Source organism: Erpetoichthys calabaricus, chromosome 3 (assembly GCF_900747795.2).
Source record: "Erpetoichthys calabaricus chromosome 3, fErpCal1.3, whole genome shotgun sequence".
NCBI lineage: Eukaryota > Metazoa > Chordata > Cladistia > Polypteriformes > Polypteridae > Erpetoichthys > Erpetoichthys calabaricus.
This window is the reverse complement of record NC_041396.2, coordinates 78,439,393-78,454,568: the sequence shown is the minus strand read 5'-3', so window position 1 is coordinate 78,454,568 and position 15,176 is coordinate 78,439,393. Positions and strand designations below refer to the sequence as shown.

At 36.5% G+C, this 15,176-nt stretch overlaps 1 protein-coding gene across 7 annotated transcripts in view; it reads right to left on the bottom strand.

The window, feature by feature from the left end:
• Positions 1-15,176, bottom strand: part of dnmt3ab (DNA (cytosine-5-)-methyltransferase 3 alpha b) — a 601,530-nt gene that overhangs the window by 44,748 nt on the left and 541,606 nt on the right. For all 7 annotated transcript variants that reach the window (XM_028796948.2, XM_051924572.1, XM_051924574.1 and 4 more), the window contains 3 exons: positions 13,990-14,097; positions 11,547-11,703; positions 3,180-3,323 (listed from right to left, as the gene is read on the bottom strand). In XM_028796948.2, coding sequence (XP_028652781.1) covers positions 3,180-3,323; positions 11,547-11,703; positions 13,990-14,097 — 409 coding nt within the window. The remainder of the gene's footprint in view (positions 1-3,179; positions 3,324-11,546; positions 11,704-13,989; positions 14,098-15,176) is intronic.

Below are 15,176 nucleotides of genomic sequence, written 5' to 3'. Positions count from 1 at the left end.
TACATTAATGAAGTCTTGCCAAAGTATGAAGAAGTTCTGAACAAAGCCTTGTTATGAAAATGTGTTTAGAGATAACACAGATTATCATTTTACCACTGAGTCAGAGAGGATGGATGAAGATTCTTCCAGTTCAGCAGTCTTTGTGCAAGTATTGTGGTATAGGATTTTAAAAATGGTCTTCCCATCTGGTATTACTCCAAATATCATTGTTAAGATGTTAGGAGTGGTTTTAAATCCAATGTTATCCAAGTGATATATTTAAAAACATTTGCCCAAAATGGTTTAAGTGTAGAATATTTTAAGTAGGATGTGTGATTGATGAACACATTTTAGTTAAATAAGGGTAAGCTTAAAACATAATGAACTAGAATAAAATTTGTAAACGGTTGAATTCCATTCCTTTTCTGAAATTTTAAAAATGTGAGACCCTTATCCCATTATTACCTAAGATCAGTAAGGGGTTAGTTCTCACAATGTTTTTATATACTCAGCAGATACTGAAACTTCATTCACATCATAGTTATGGGTGAAACATAAAGACATTGGTCAGGTTCTTTTTAACATAGTTTCTAATTTGTGTTACTTGAAGACTACATTTAGAACTTAATAGTTCAAAATATGCAAATAAAATATCAATATATTCAATACAGAGATTTATAAATGCATCGGTCTCCAGCACCTTCCATAGATTGAATATTACATAAGCAAAAGAAGGTGGAAATAGTTGATTATCATGTGTGGTGCCTACATTGAAATTTTTAACAAATTCTGAACCTCTAAATTGCTAGTAAAATGACAGTAATTACTGTTCACTGGAGCATAGCACAGAGTGTAGAACATTTAGTACAGGATTTCTTTTCTGTGGCCTTCTACTAAATTCCAACATTTTATTGTATGAATATTTGCAGCCCAGTAATAGAACTGAAAGTTAGATAGTACCAATTAAATGTCTGCTTTAGATCTCTGAAAGGTTAACATTTTATTATATGACCTTTTTGAGTTTGAGATGAATAGTGTTACAATTTAAAGAATGATTCGTTAACATATAAAATGATTCTCTGAAAGAGATAAATGGGCTTTGGAATTACATTCATTTTGACAATATTGACTTTCCCTGCTATAGTTACATTACAGGAAATATGTAGAGGACTTCATCTTGTGGTGCAGGGACAACAACCTGCAGTTCAACATCAGTAAGACAAAAGAGCTGGTGTTGGACCATCAGCATGTCAAGTAGAATTTGAAACTAGTCACCATTTAGGGGGAGGACTGGAAGTGGTGCAGAGTTACAAGTGCCTGGGGATCCACATAAACAACAAACAGGACTAGTCTGACAACAAAGTTGCACTGTATAAGAAGGGTCAGAGCAGGCTGATCTTGCTAAGGAAACTTGGGACTTTTGTTGTGTGTATTAAACTGCTGGAAATGTTCTACCAGTCCATAGTAGCCAGTGTGGTGTTGTATGCTGCAGTCTTCTGGGGAAGCAACCTGAGCTCAAAAGAAGCACAATGCCTGAACAACCTTATCAGGAAAATCCTGCTTCATCACAGGGTGAAACCCTGGACATACTAGAAGTTGTTATGGAAAAGAGAGTGATGGCAAAATTAGATGCCATCATGAACAATTCCATTCATCCCCTCTCCTGGAGCACTTTTAGTGACAGCCTCATTCCACCACTGCATGCTAAGTAGTTCATCTGGGGGTCATTTCTGCCCACTGCTATGAGGCAATTCAATGCTTCCATCTGATGTACTGTTAAGTTTACTTTATTTGGTTATTTATTTAATTTATTGATTGACTGTATTATCTCTCCTGTGAGTCTGTATCCTTGTTTTTTATGTTTCTGCTGCTGTATATATCTGAATTTCCCTATGAGATTAATAAAATTATCTAATCTAATCTAATCTGAAGTACGATTTAGGGAGGATCATCTAGTAACATCTTTTTTGATGTTTTCCTTTCATGCCAAAATGGTGATTAAATGATCATTGTATTAAATTGTAATTCTTATTTTCATGTATTTAAAGTTACCCAACTTAGACAATAGTCTATTTAACCAACAGTGCTATCTGAAACATAATAATTTTGATAGAGCTAAAAAGATCAGGAAGAGAGTACTGTCAGAAGAGGCTGAGCCATCCTGTGAAGCCATACAGAGGGTATGTGGTGTGAGTGAGACAGAGTGTGTGAGAGAGCACATAAAAAGCAGCATTTACAACAGCTTGCTCCTCCTGAGATCACTCCTCAGCTGGCAATACTGGCTTGGATTGGCTTGAGGAAAGTGACGGTAGATGGTATTTCCTCTGACCACAAGTAAGTGGTGTGAGAAGAACGTGAATGTGTAGGCAGGGGACACAGTAGAAAAAAGATCATTGGAGCCATTGAAGGTAGAAGCTGTGAAAGTGTCTTTGTAGTGCAGTTGAAGAGAAGGCCTCGAGTAAACCTCACATGAAGGAGCAATGAAGAGACACTGTTTCTCAATTTATTAGGCTACCAGCACCAGTGATAAAATGTCAGCTAAATAATGTCATAAAAAGGCTATTTGTTAATACATGGATGCTAGTACTAACAAAAAATAACCATTAGTGCCTAGAAATTCAAAGGGGCTGGCTAATTCAACAGTAATTTGAGAAACGGGGCTCTCTTTGAAGATTTTATATTCATATTATAAAGACATTTTGGTATTAGTGTAAATTTCCATAAAAATAGTAGAGCATTCCCAAACAACACTCTGAGAACTTGCCTAAGGCATTTTGAAGTCATATCTATGACTGCTCAGTGTACTAATTAATGGGCATACAAGTTTTGAAAAGAGGAACTTCAATAACGTGCCATGTGTTGTTATTTATGAAACAAACTTTAATTGTAAATTAGTGTAACACAACAATGAACAAGTTCACTTATCACAGTAATGATAAAGTTAGTTCACAATAATGCTCAAGTTCCTTCTTCTTTTTTACCCTCTTGAATTTTGGGTAATGCACTTCCTATTTTGATTCAAATGCATGCGTATACTTATAATGCATAAATACCTATGTAACAGTTTAATCTTGCAGTTAATTAAACACAAATATTTCTGTCTGCATATTATTAATTGTATAAAGTAACAACAAGGAAAAGCAAATGAATCAAACATTTTATAAAACTGTTTCACATATTTAAAAAAGCCAAAGAAATACCTCGGGTTCTTTCATCAATTATCTCCTTGATTTTCGGTTTCTCTGTGCTTTTTCTAGGTTTTTTGGCCGGGGGAGGAGCAGTATAGGCAGTTTCAGGCTCCACCCATATTTCAGTATAAACTTCTTTGTATGGATTGCGCTCCTCTGGAAAAGAAATGCAGTAAATGAATATTACAAACCCAATTTTATGAAAGAAAACACGTCTAGACAAGTGGCTTCAAATCCAATGTGGTTTGCCCTAATGTCCATTTGCTTCAATGTTAATTAGGATTATTAGGATAGAACTAAGGAAATGTACCTCACAGAAAAAGGTGTATCAATAGAAAAATGACAAAAGACAGTATAGAACTTAAAACTACAAATATTTTTATGAGTGCAAATCTCACTCTGTTGCTCTTTTTTAAATGCAGAAGAGGTAATGAAAAAGACCAGCTAATTAAATGAGAACGATTACAGGTGAAATGACTAACTGACTGTGAAAATGGTTGGAACAAACATCTACAGCCACAGGGCCTCCAGCACAGAAAATCTAAAAATGACTAGATTAAACAGAGGAGTGTAGTACCCATTAGTTTATAGGAGCAACAGTACTTTAGAAAGCTTTTCATTTGTGAAACTGAACATAATAAAGGTAAGACTCGCTGTACACTTTTAGTTGCAACGTATTCAGTGAAGTTTAAAATGTTATTTAATAGCTCACTATTTACAGATGAACACATTTCATTTAGAAAAAAAAATAAAAAGAAGGCATTTATGGGAAAAACAGTCTTAGATTATTCAGGTTTAGAAAAAATATTTTTATAACTAGGGGGCTTTGCCCCCTGCTCGCTTTGCTCGCCAACCCCCGTGTTTGGTTAATTGGATATACAATTTTACATGTTTTTTTTTTTTTAATTGTTTCAGTTTCATCATTTTGACTTTTACTTTAAAGCTTCATTAAAAACAATATTTTTTGGAGACACATTGTGACAAGGCAACGTATAAGTGCTCGTGAGTGAATAGTGTTTCTGTTTCTGTAATAAATAATCCGAGTTTTTGTGTTTGTCCCTGTGATTTATTGATTGTCATAGCACAAGTTATTCTCACGGTAAACTGTAAACATTTTACTACGAATGGCATATCACGATGTCATTTGGTGTGTAAGGTTACTCGCGGAATATATACATCACCTTTCTTTTTGCCTGTTAAAATGTGCATCGCTTCTCTGAGATCATCAATATACACCCAACCGAATTGTGTACTCTTTGAAGTTTAACTTGTCGTTCCTTTAACTGTTGTGGGACCACAGATTCTCATAGCATATGGTCCATTATTGTGTAAATCCACGTTTTGTCCATTGAATGATGCGAATGCGAAAAGACTTTGTTGTCTATTCTTTTTTTCAGACCTCAATTTGTCCTGGTATTTTTTCAATTACACCTGGTTCTGATGATTAATAACCTTTTGTTTGCGGTAATGCAATCGTTTCTATCTTTTCTTTGATACTGTAGTGACTGACATGATAAAGTGTCCCAAAAGTTTTACCTGAACAATCGCTGACTTCCTAACCCCAAACACAACTTTCTAGCACCCTTTCCAACGCCACCCCTTACCGCATGAAATCAATACCCCGCTATCAGTCCTCCGTGCTGTACTCCGCCTTCCCTCAATCGGACAAAACAGTCACTTAAAATCAAAAAGCCCTCAACCTGGGTGGGACGCTACAATACTTTCGAATTTTACTGCTTTCATATTCTGTACCTTTGTCTGCATGTGTATCGCGCCATTGTTTGTTTGAGACTTTCGAATTCCACTGCTTTCATAATCTCTTATCTGCCTTTTTTTCTCTCCAATGCCTTTGGGTCTCTATTCTCTGTATTGTCCTTATACGCTTTCTATGCGCTGAGAGCACATGATTTGTGTGTACTATGTGCTTTTACACGATTGACTTTTTTTTTGATCGGTGTGCTCTTATATATTCCGTACAATCTTTGTGGACCTTTGTGGACCCCGTAGTGTCTTAACCCATGCCTGCTTTGCTTCCGCAGTTTCAGACGCGCGTTGTAGGCGCCTGCGTTCATTGATCTTATCCAGGTGGGCTTGTGTGTGTATCGTTGAGCTGTATTGTGTTTGAATTTGGTGTAAAGCGTTCAGCCGTTTGTACAATCCCAAGCAGCACATTATTCCTAACTTCACTCTGCAGTAGTGCCACTCACAATATGGTGGTTGTTTTATTTGCTATTTCCATTAGTTGAGCTGTACGCGCCTGCGCAGTACGTTTCATGGTCCCATTGCCGTGTACCTGCGTCCATGCCATCCGGTTTACCATTCTCGGTTAGTAATATGGATACAAACATTTCATGTTCATTTTAAAAAGACATACAGTTACAAGGTAATTTCTAAATCTTCTTTATTGACAAGCATTGAAAAACATCTGAATAAAAATTCATGACAACATTACGTGTAAAATAAAGGAATTTGACTAATTATCATTTTACATCCTAATCATTCTCAAATTTCAGCACACTGCAGCTTTAGTGCTAAATTTGACAAATCATTATATATTTTCAAGTACAAGCCATCAGTCAAATCATTTCAATTTCCGACACTATAAACATCACTTCTCATAATTATGAAATACTTCATTAAAATACATGGCTTAGACTGCTAATTATACTAGAAATGGTGCTAATTGAAATTTAATTAGAACATATCTTGAAATATCTAAATAGTTAATTGGCCATATGTATATTTACTGAAAGAAAAGATTTCCTTTTGCAATGGCATAGCAAATAGTTATTTTAAACCACTGAAGATATCCAACACATATGTAAACAACAATATGAAAATTTACAATTTCTCTTTAGAAAATCTGATTAATGAAATCTATAGTGTACATATTTTTTTCAAAGAACCAAATGTTTTAGAAATACAATATTTATAAATATACAAAGAAGGACACATTGAAATATTTTATCTAAACAAGTATACTACTAACATATTTAAATAATGTAGGAGGTAATAGTTAGTACTGATTCATCATACTGGGTTTATTACTTGTGGAGTTTGCATGTTCGCCCTATATTAGCGTGGGTTTTCCTATGGGTATTCCAGTTTTTTCCTTCAAATCCAAAAAGATATGTGTGTTAAGTTAACTGGTCATTCTAAACTGGCCTTATGTGAATGTGGGTGTGAGATTAAGTGAGGCCTGCAATGGCCTGCTACCTTGTCCTGAGCCGTTACCTGCCTCAATCCTAATGCAGCTGGGATAGACTCTTGTCCTTTAACCAAGAACTGGGTTAATCTGGTTTGAAAATGTTAAGATATTCAAATTGCCTAAGCTTCTTACTGATATCTTCCCTTCTCTTACATCACTCACTGAGTTCTCGGCCTAAAAAAAGATCTTTCGTTGACCTACTGCAAACCCTGTTTTCTTTACTCTGTCTCTCACTCCCTCTCCTGAATTTCTGCCTCTGCATACTGTCCTTCCAGAACACCCAGTCTGCATATTGGGCATATTGCTTTATTTGGTACTTTTTCTCTTGCGTGAATATAACAAACACATATTGTCACTGTCACCACATACTTATCTCTCCATGTTCAGGCCTTTCTAGGCCTTATACCAACTTGTTTTGCCAACTGGATAAACAGTGTGCTGCAAAATATCCTGGTATTGGGAGTCCTGTTAAACCTCCTGTGTGGGTTGAAAGCTGGAATCTTACCCTTAAGGTAACTGTGTACAGTATTGTGAATCAATTCATAATCCTATCATTGACCAGCACTACAGATCACACTGACAGTATCGCGGCATCACTAATCGTGGTCACTTTCTTCTATCTACCATCAAAATTCTTCAATATCACTGTGCAAGCAATAACAGTTGCATAGGATTAATACTATGTCTCTATAAGTCTCTAGCCTTTTTCTTGAATCCTTCCTGTTACGCATGTTATGGAGTAAAGCCACATAGTTACAGTATATGGCCCTTTACCTGTGCACTTGGGCTGGGTAATACAAGAATAACTAAAGATGCATGAAAGGTCTAATGGAAGATGAACTGACCCAGGGTGAAATTTAAAAACTGCTGCTTGCCACAAGCTCATGGTACTTTGGGCAAGGAAGTGAGCTGATGTAAGGGAAAGGCTTGACTGTTAGTAAGTCAGAGAGGATAGGGATCAGACTTCTAAATGATGAATAATACAGCTAGGATTAGGAATTATATTTCTTCTGCAGCCATAGACATGGTAGTTACACATAATATATAATTCTGGAGAGAACCATGAGTGAATTTTGCTTAAAACTGGATGGAAACAATTTTGATGGTTCACTGAGTGTCACATTTCTAAACCAATATAATGCCTCATGAAGGTAGCAATCAAAATAAGGGTGGTGACCTTCAACTGCTTTGGTTAACCTGGTCCGACAGAGAGCAAGCCTTTATTCGTGATGAACCATTCACAGTTGAAAAATCTTGTAAAAAACTCTGTCAGAGAACACTCTGCATGTTTTAAAAGTAAACAGAACCTGTTTTAGAAATAAACATAACCTGATGCATGGGAAACACCTTTCTGTAGCACTAGATTATACATTTGCATTCAGTGGCATTAATGGATGAATGGTAAATGTGAACGAGAAGTTATCACCGGTGCTATTTGTGCTCTCTGTTGTTCAGCATTTTTGTGATAGTGTAGGAGTCAATGTAAGTTTGAAAGAATCTGTAGTTATATTCATGAAAGTATGAACTGTAAAATATGCATTTGAAGTAAATGGCATGTCACACTACATCAAATGGACTGTTGTTAAGAGAGTTGATAATTAACAGCCACAAAATATGCAGAATTTAGTACTTAAAACACCTGAAAAGCTACAAAATAATATAGACAAATGTCTTCACACACAGGTTTAACACAATTTCCTATATTTTCATTGCTTAGCACTAGCAAGAAGAACATCTCGCCTCTCTCTGAAGCATAATTTGGTTTGGCCAGGGGGCTCTGATTGCAGCCCTGTTAATTCAGTTCCTTTTCCTCTGAGTCAAAGCCTCCTCCAGATGTCTGACTCTTTTTACTGCAGGACAGTGGTCAGTTTCAATTGCCCTTTGCACATCTGCCGATTCCATTTTTTCAGTACAGTATTCTTGAAATAACTGGCATTCTAAAATGCCATCAAAAAAATAATGACATTATGATTGGATATTTAATGTGTAAATGACTTTTCATAATGCAATGATTTAGGCTCATATTCAAAGAAATAACATTTCTTACTGTAGTTTTACTGCACATTATTGGCAATTTGTCATCCTGCATTTTTCAGTGCTAATTTCTAATTGTTACCCGTGAGTGTGAAAAGGTCCCAGATACACAACTTTTCCATTAAGTACCATGGGATTCCAGTCCTGATGCACATTTCTAACGCACAGGTTGATTCGCTTGTACCCTCATTACTGGGTGACATGAGGGTGTGTATTATCATTTACATTACTAGAAATAAATAGTTACCAAAGAAACAGAATAATAATGCCTCCTATAAAAACTGGTTTGAAAGATGATACAGTACACCCCCAAAATTTGCGGGGGTTACGTTCCTAAAGCACCCGCAAATTGTGAAAAGCCTCGACTTTTGGATGTGGTTAAAAAATGCCTTTTAAATGCCTATTTTTATAGTTTAAACCCTAAATACAGTATGCCCCCAAAGCACTTTAATTTCGTTGCAAACTCAGCTTAATACATTACTATATACCTAAAAAATTACCTTAATACATTACCTAAAAACAGAATGTAAAGGTAAACCTGTATACTGTACAGTACTGTACTGCTATATCTCCTGCGGTGCTAGAATGTAAAATACCGATGTTACCACTATACGTGCTGTAATTCATGCAAGCGCATTTTCTTTGGTGCGTTCTTTGGTCGTTTTCTTTGTTATAAGTAGAGTAAATACATAATAATTTCATTTCATTAAAATACAGTAAAATGTACGGGTACTCACCAATGATGAATAATATTGATGATGATGATGAAGTAGCTGTGCAGTACGATGCAGAGGATTTAAAACTCCTCGGGTAGCGCCTCTTCTTCAGGCGCTTCAGGAGGAGTCGTATCTTTGGACGGGTCTTCATCTAGTGGGGTTTCGTGCTGGCTTTTCTTTGTAGGTTTCAGGAACATTGAGATGGGAAGTTGCTACATTGTCTCCTGTAGCGAACTGCTGGTACAATTTCCGTGCTTCCACACGGATGATGTTACCGTCCAAGGGGATGCTCTTCTTCCTGCACTTGATGATCCACAATGCCAAGGCAGATTTCATCCTGATGATATTTTTATTCCTTACAGTCGTTACCTTTTTGGCACTATCACAGAAACTTACAGATACGGTACACCAGATCTCTGCTTCGTTCTTCTTTATGTAGCGTGCGGTGCTTTCATTGATGCCACTGTGGCACGCTACTGCAGCATAACTTTTTAGTTCCCGGAGCAAATCCAGTAGTTCAACCTTCTCCTGGAGTGTTTTAAACTTCTTCTGGCGCTTAGGCTTAGTGCCAGAAGCCTTAGAATGTGCAGGGCGATTCAGCGACATCTTGTGCGTTTAAGAATAACAAAATGAATACAATGACAAAATGGAAAACACGAGAACACTCAGCTGGAGTCGTGTCACAGTGCAGCAATCAATTAGCAGCAAGGAGAAATGAATAACGCTCTCGGATTGGCTACTTTCACCATTCCAAACCTCGTTTCCCTCAGTGGTGGTAAACCCACTTACCTGGAGATGCGTCACAGGTCAGCAATCAATCAGCAGCAAGGAGAAATGAATAACGTTTCTCAGATTGGCTACTTTCACCATCCCAAACCACGTTTCCCTCAGCGGTTGCTTCCGGTTCTCTCTACAGCACAGTACTGCCACGAAAAAAGCCATAAAAAATTGCGGAGGATATTTGCGCTTTCTGCTAACAATTAATAGTTAGGTTCTAAGGAAAAATCCGCGAACGACTGAGTCTGTGAACCCTGAACCGCAACTTCGTGGGGGTCTACTCTATATACTAAAGCAGGAGTCTCATTTTTTGGAATCAGAGTGTGGGAAGTTTTTTTTTCAAGAACTGCACAACCCAGCATATGCAATGCACAAATAAATATAACTTCAATTATAACATTTAAGCCTTTCTTGAATTGTGATATTACCACTGAAAAGATTGTTTTATTTGCTGAAAAAAAAGATTTTTAAAATAAAAAATAATAAAGAAATAAAGAAAATGTGCCAAAACAAAACAAGACAAATGGCATGCACAAATAGAAAGAAATCACAAAACCATGTAAATAAAAGGGTAACTAACTATATTGAGCAATTTATATCCCTGCCTTTTTGTCTTACACACTTAAGTGAACTAAGCTTTACACAGACAGAAGTGCAATCCCCACGTCTAGTTTAACTTAAAAATACCGAATAAGTATAAAAAGCCAAAATACATATTTCTGTTACAACTATTTATAAGGAAAACTTGTAGTGGAACTAGAGAATGTAATAATGCCCTTCTGTGTATGGCACTATTGGCAATCGCACCAGTAGATGCAAGGACGGTTTCTACACATAGGTCATAAGGTTGCTGAATGGTCAATCACAACAACAAAGATTTTATATATGTAGGAACAAGGAGACTGAGGTTTACACCTCGGGTGTTCTGTGTAGAGTTTGCATATTCTCCCCATGTGGGTGCTCTGGTTTCCTCCGAAAGTCAAAAGACGTACAGGTTGAATAAACTGGCATTTCTAAATTTGGCCCTAATAAGTGTGTGTGTGTGTGTTTGCCCTGCAATGGGCTATGCCTTGTATAGGTGTTGTTCCTACTTTGAGAATGATGCCTGTGGGGATGTGCTCCAGCATCCTTGTGACCCTGCCCTGGATGAATGTGTCAGGGGAAATGATAGATGGATGGATGGATATACATACTGTATATCTTGTATTCTATGCATATTTTTTATTGATATATTTTTGCATTGTGTTTTTGTCAACTGTTCTAAAGAGACATGCGAGCAAGAATTTCATTCTGCTGAGTGGACACGATAGAAAACTTGACTTGACTTGCTTATTTCTGTCTTCTCTTTTTATTCAAATATTCAAATTGAGTCATTTTAAATTAAAATGCTTGAATTCTTTTGGAATCGTTGAAAAACTGCTTGCACTTGAAAATTGTTGATTGCAACACAATACTTTTGTAAATGAGTTCCTTTTAATTACATTTTAAACACTGGTAATTCTATCCAATTAAATTTAAAACGTCAGTAATGTACTGTCTATTGTAATTGAAGACTACCTTCTTTCCAATTCTAGTCCACACTACTGGTAATCAATCTTTCAATAAAAACAGAAATCAAATAATGAGTCAGCAGTATGTTCTTACCCTCTGGTGGCTCCAGCCCCTTTGGTCCAGAAGGCAGGAATCCCCCCATTGCCCACTCAATCATTTGCTTGTTCTGAATATCCACTGTTTTGGAAGTGTCTGTCTCATCATTTTCAGGACATGATTGGAAGATTTTTCCAGCCCTGCTACTGGCAACCTTAAAAAGCAAGAGAAGAAACTTTCTCAACATGTTGACTGCCTCAAATAACTGAGAATAACTAGAAGTTCTCTGAAGTCATCCAAAGTGCAGCAGTAAGTACAACAGATTTTCATAATGTGGCTATAATTCCAATGCTTTCTGAAAAACATTTGCCATTAGGTTTAAAAATTAATACATTTCTTTGTGCACCCAGCCTTAAGTGAGCAACATATTTATGAGAACACACTACAATGCACTTTCGTCTGTCTATGCTGAGTGGTTGTCGGGATTACCCTATTTTACTATTAGGGTCATAGGAAATCACTTTGAACAGTTTGGTCAGACAGACAGATATTCAATTTTATATATAAATATATACAGTATAGATACAGTACATAATCTGTGACACTGTCAGTATATGGCCTATTTATATAGTATATTGTTTCACACAAGCACATAGGGAGCAACTAGCAACATAAGAATGACATCCTCCCAGGGTGTAGTTGTTAACTTCTTTTGCCCTTAATTGCAGAACTGAACATGACATGCACAGAGAAACTTGACATCACTTCCAGTAGCCACCTGGAAGCCCCTTACCCTCACATGACAACAGGTATTTATCTGATATAACATCTGGCAGACCAAATATCATCAGTCAGTTTTGAACCCGTAACTGAGGAGGACAGCACTCCCTCAGAAAACCTCACCTAATTCGCCACAGTTGCATTCAGCAGATGCAGAGCATTCATTTTGTTGTTTCTTTTGGTATTTGAACCTTGAATATTTTGTTACTTTGTTCGTTATTAAATGGGGTACACTTTACCTTTTTCCCTTTATTTCTTGCTATAAATATAGCAAGAGCATAGTCAAGGGCTTTTGTTGCTGTTTAACCAAACATCAGAATGGACAAGAAGCATGATTTAAGTTTTTTTAATAACAGTATCATCGCTGGCAGCAGATGTGGTGGTTTCAGCATCTGATGAAATAGCTCTCATCCTGCGATTAACATATACACTACAGCCTCTAAAGTTTACTAAGAATGGTGCCATAAACAAAAAAAAAACAATTTTATTTTGGGGACAAAAACTCTTGGCAATTAAATAAGTCAGAGGTGAATGGGTAGACTGGATGAAATTAATATAAAGGCCATAGATACTCAAATAACAGTGGAAGAAGTGGTATAGTGTGCAGAAGGGCATCACTGAATGCATAACTCCTCAAACCTTGAAGTAGATGAGGTAAAATTTGGATTTCAATGTATGAATATATGCCCCAAAAAATCAACTGTACTACTGAGTCAGTTTGAACAAACATTTCTAAGGACTGTTTTCAAAACCAAATCAAGGAATTCAGACTGCCCTGGAGGCAAAAGTAAATCCTACTCAGTGCTAAACATGGAACATAATAAAGTGGCCACTGAGTAGGTATAAGCATATATTTTGGACAGACTCTGCTTCAGTTCAAGGTTGAGCTTTCCAAGGACAACTGGGTATAATCTAGACACCAATGCTAGATAGGACAGATTTAATTTTAAACTCTTTGAGTGGATAACAGAGAGAAAAGTTGATTATGGCACTTATACAAATGCATGAGGAGAATAACTTTTTTTTTCATTCTCTGTATTAGGACAAAAAGTAAAAATATTTGTAATTACAAGATATAACAGCACCACTCTTCCATAGGGAATGTGTGAAGAGCATGTAGATGCTAATCAGCTTACTGTCCTAAGTTATGCTTAATCAGTTAGTACTACATTAAGGGACATTTGTTACAACATAAAATCTGAGAAGTACAGTATAAGGCCAGCTGACAGCTGTGACTTTTTATGTTCAGGTGATTATCTCACTTTGCTGCATGTAAAATAGCGAAAAAGCAGGCTAATACAAAACCTTATTTCAAATGTGTAATGTAACAAAAATGTAGGCTAAGGATAAGGAAGAATAGAAATCTAGATTTATTATAACATGACATTGAAAAATTAAATGAATGTATGAATGAATGGATAAAAATTGCATATAAAATATTAATTTTCATTTTGTGGCATTTAATACGTGTTTGTTGATGGAGCTGCATTATTAGGAAATTAAAGTAAAAAAACCTGCACATATAGTTATGCAAGGCATAAAAGGTAAACACACCAAGGATTTATTTAACAACTTTTAATTCTGTGTATTAATATACTTAAATAAATGTACAATATTAAAAAAATAAATTCTATAATCATTTTCAGCAATAGATTAATTCCTTTATTGACAAATAAACCTACCATTGGTAGATGGAAAATTAAGGGGATGTGTGACCCACCTGGAGCACCTCGTAAATTGCTTTTTTGTACATGGGTTGCTTGTTATACGTTGGCTGGTGAAATGCATTGGAAAATGAACTCAAAGGCATTAATTTCTCAACACAGACCTACGAAAGGAACAAAGATCATTACAGTGACTTAGTGAATACATAAACCTAATAATATAGATTCATGTAATTACAAATTTGTTGTTTTCATATATAAACTTTTCCATTTTATAACACAAAGGTAATGACACAAGATCAAACAGATTAGGGTACATAGGTGATTAGGTGCATATCTATCAGATACAAAACAGAAAGCCACCTGGGGGAAGGTTTCTATCACATGACTCATGAACACAAACTCATGCTCACTCACACCAGGCCAATACAACATATTGAGAAAGAAACTGCAGTATCTTAAAAAAAACAATGAGGAACAAAGCACTTCCAGTTAGAAAATATTTTTTTTTTGAATTAAGTCTTTGTGAATTATAGTGCACACCTGTTAGTTAACACTTGAGCTTTGAGGTTTATGTTCTGTGAGGTGTTCTGGATATTTTTTTAATGTGTGTAGCACATTGTCTACAGTGCACTACAAATGTAAAAATATATTACAGTAATCCCTCGCTATACCGCGCTTCGCCTTTCGCGGCTTCACTCTATCGCGGATTTTATATGTAAGCATATTTAAATATATATCGCAGATTTTTTGCTGGTTTGCGGATTTCTGCGGACAATGGGTCTTTTAATTTCTGGTACATGATTCCTCAGTTGGTTTGCCCAGTTGATTTCATACAAGGGACGCTACTGGCAGATGGCTGAGAAGCTACCCAACTTACTTTTCTCTCTCTCTCTCTTGCGCTGACATTCTCTGATCTTGACGTAGGGGTATTGAGCAGGGGGGCTGTTCGCACACCTAGACGATACGGACGCTCGTCTAAAAATGCTGAAAGATTATCTTCACGTTGCTCCCTTCTGTGCAGCTGCTTCGTGAAGCGACATGCTGCACGGTGCTTCGCATACTTAAAAGCTCGAAGGGCACGTATTGATTTTTGATTGTTTGTTTTTCTCTGTCTCTCTCTCTCTTTCTCTGCTCCTGACGGAGGGGGTGTGAGCTGCTGCCTTCAACTGCTTTGTGCCGCGGTGCTTCGCATACTTAAAAGCCAAACAGCCCTATTGATTTGTTTGCTTTTCTCTCTCTC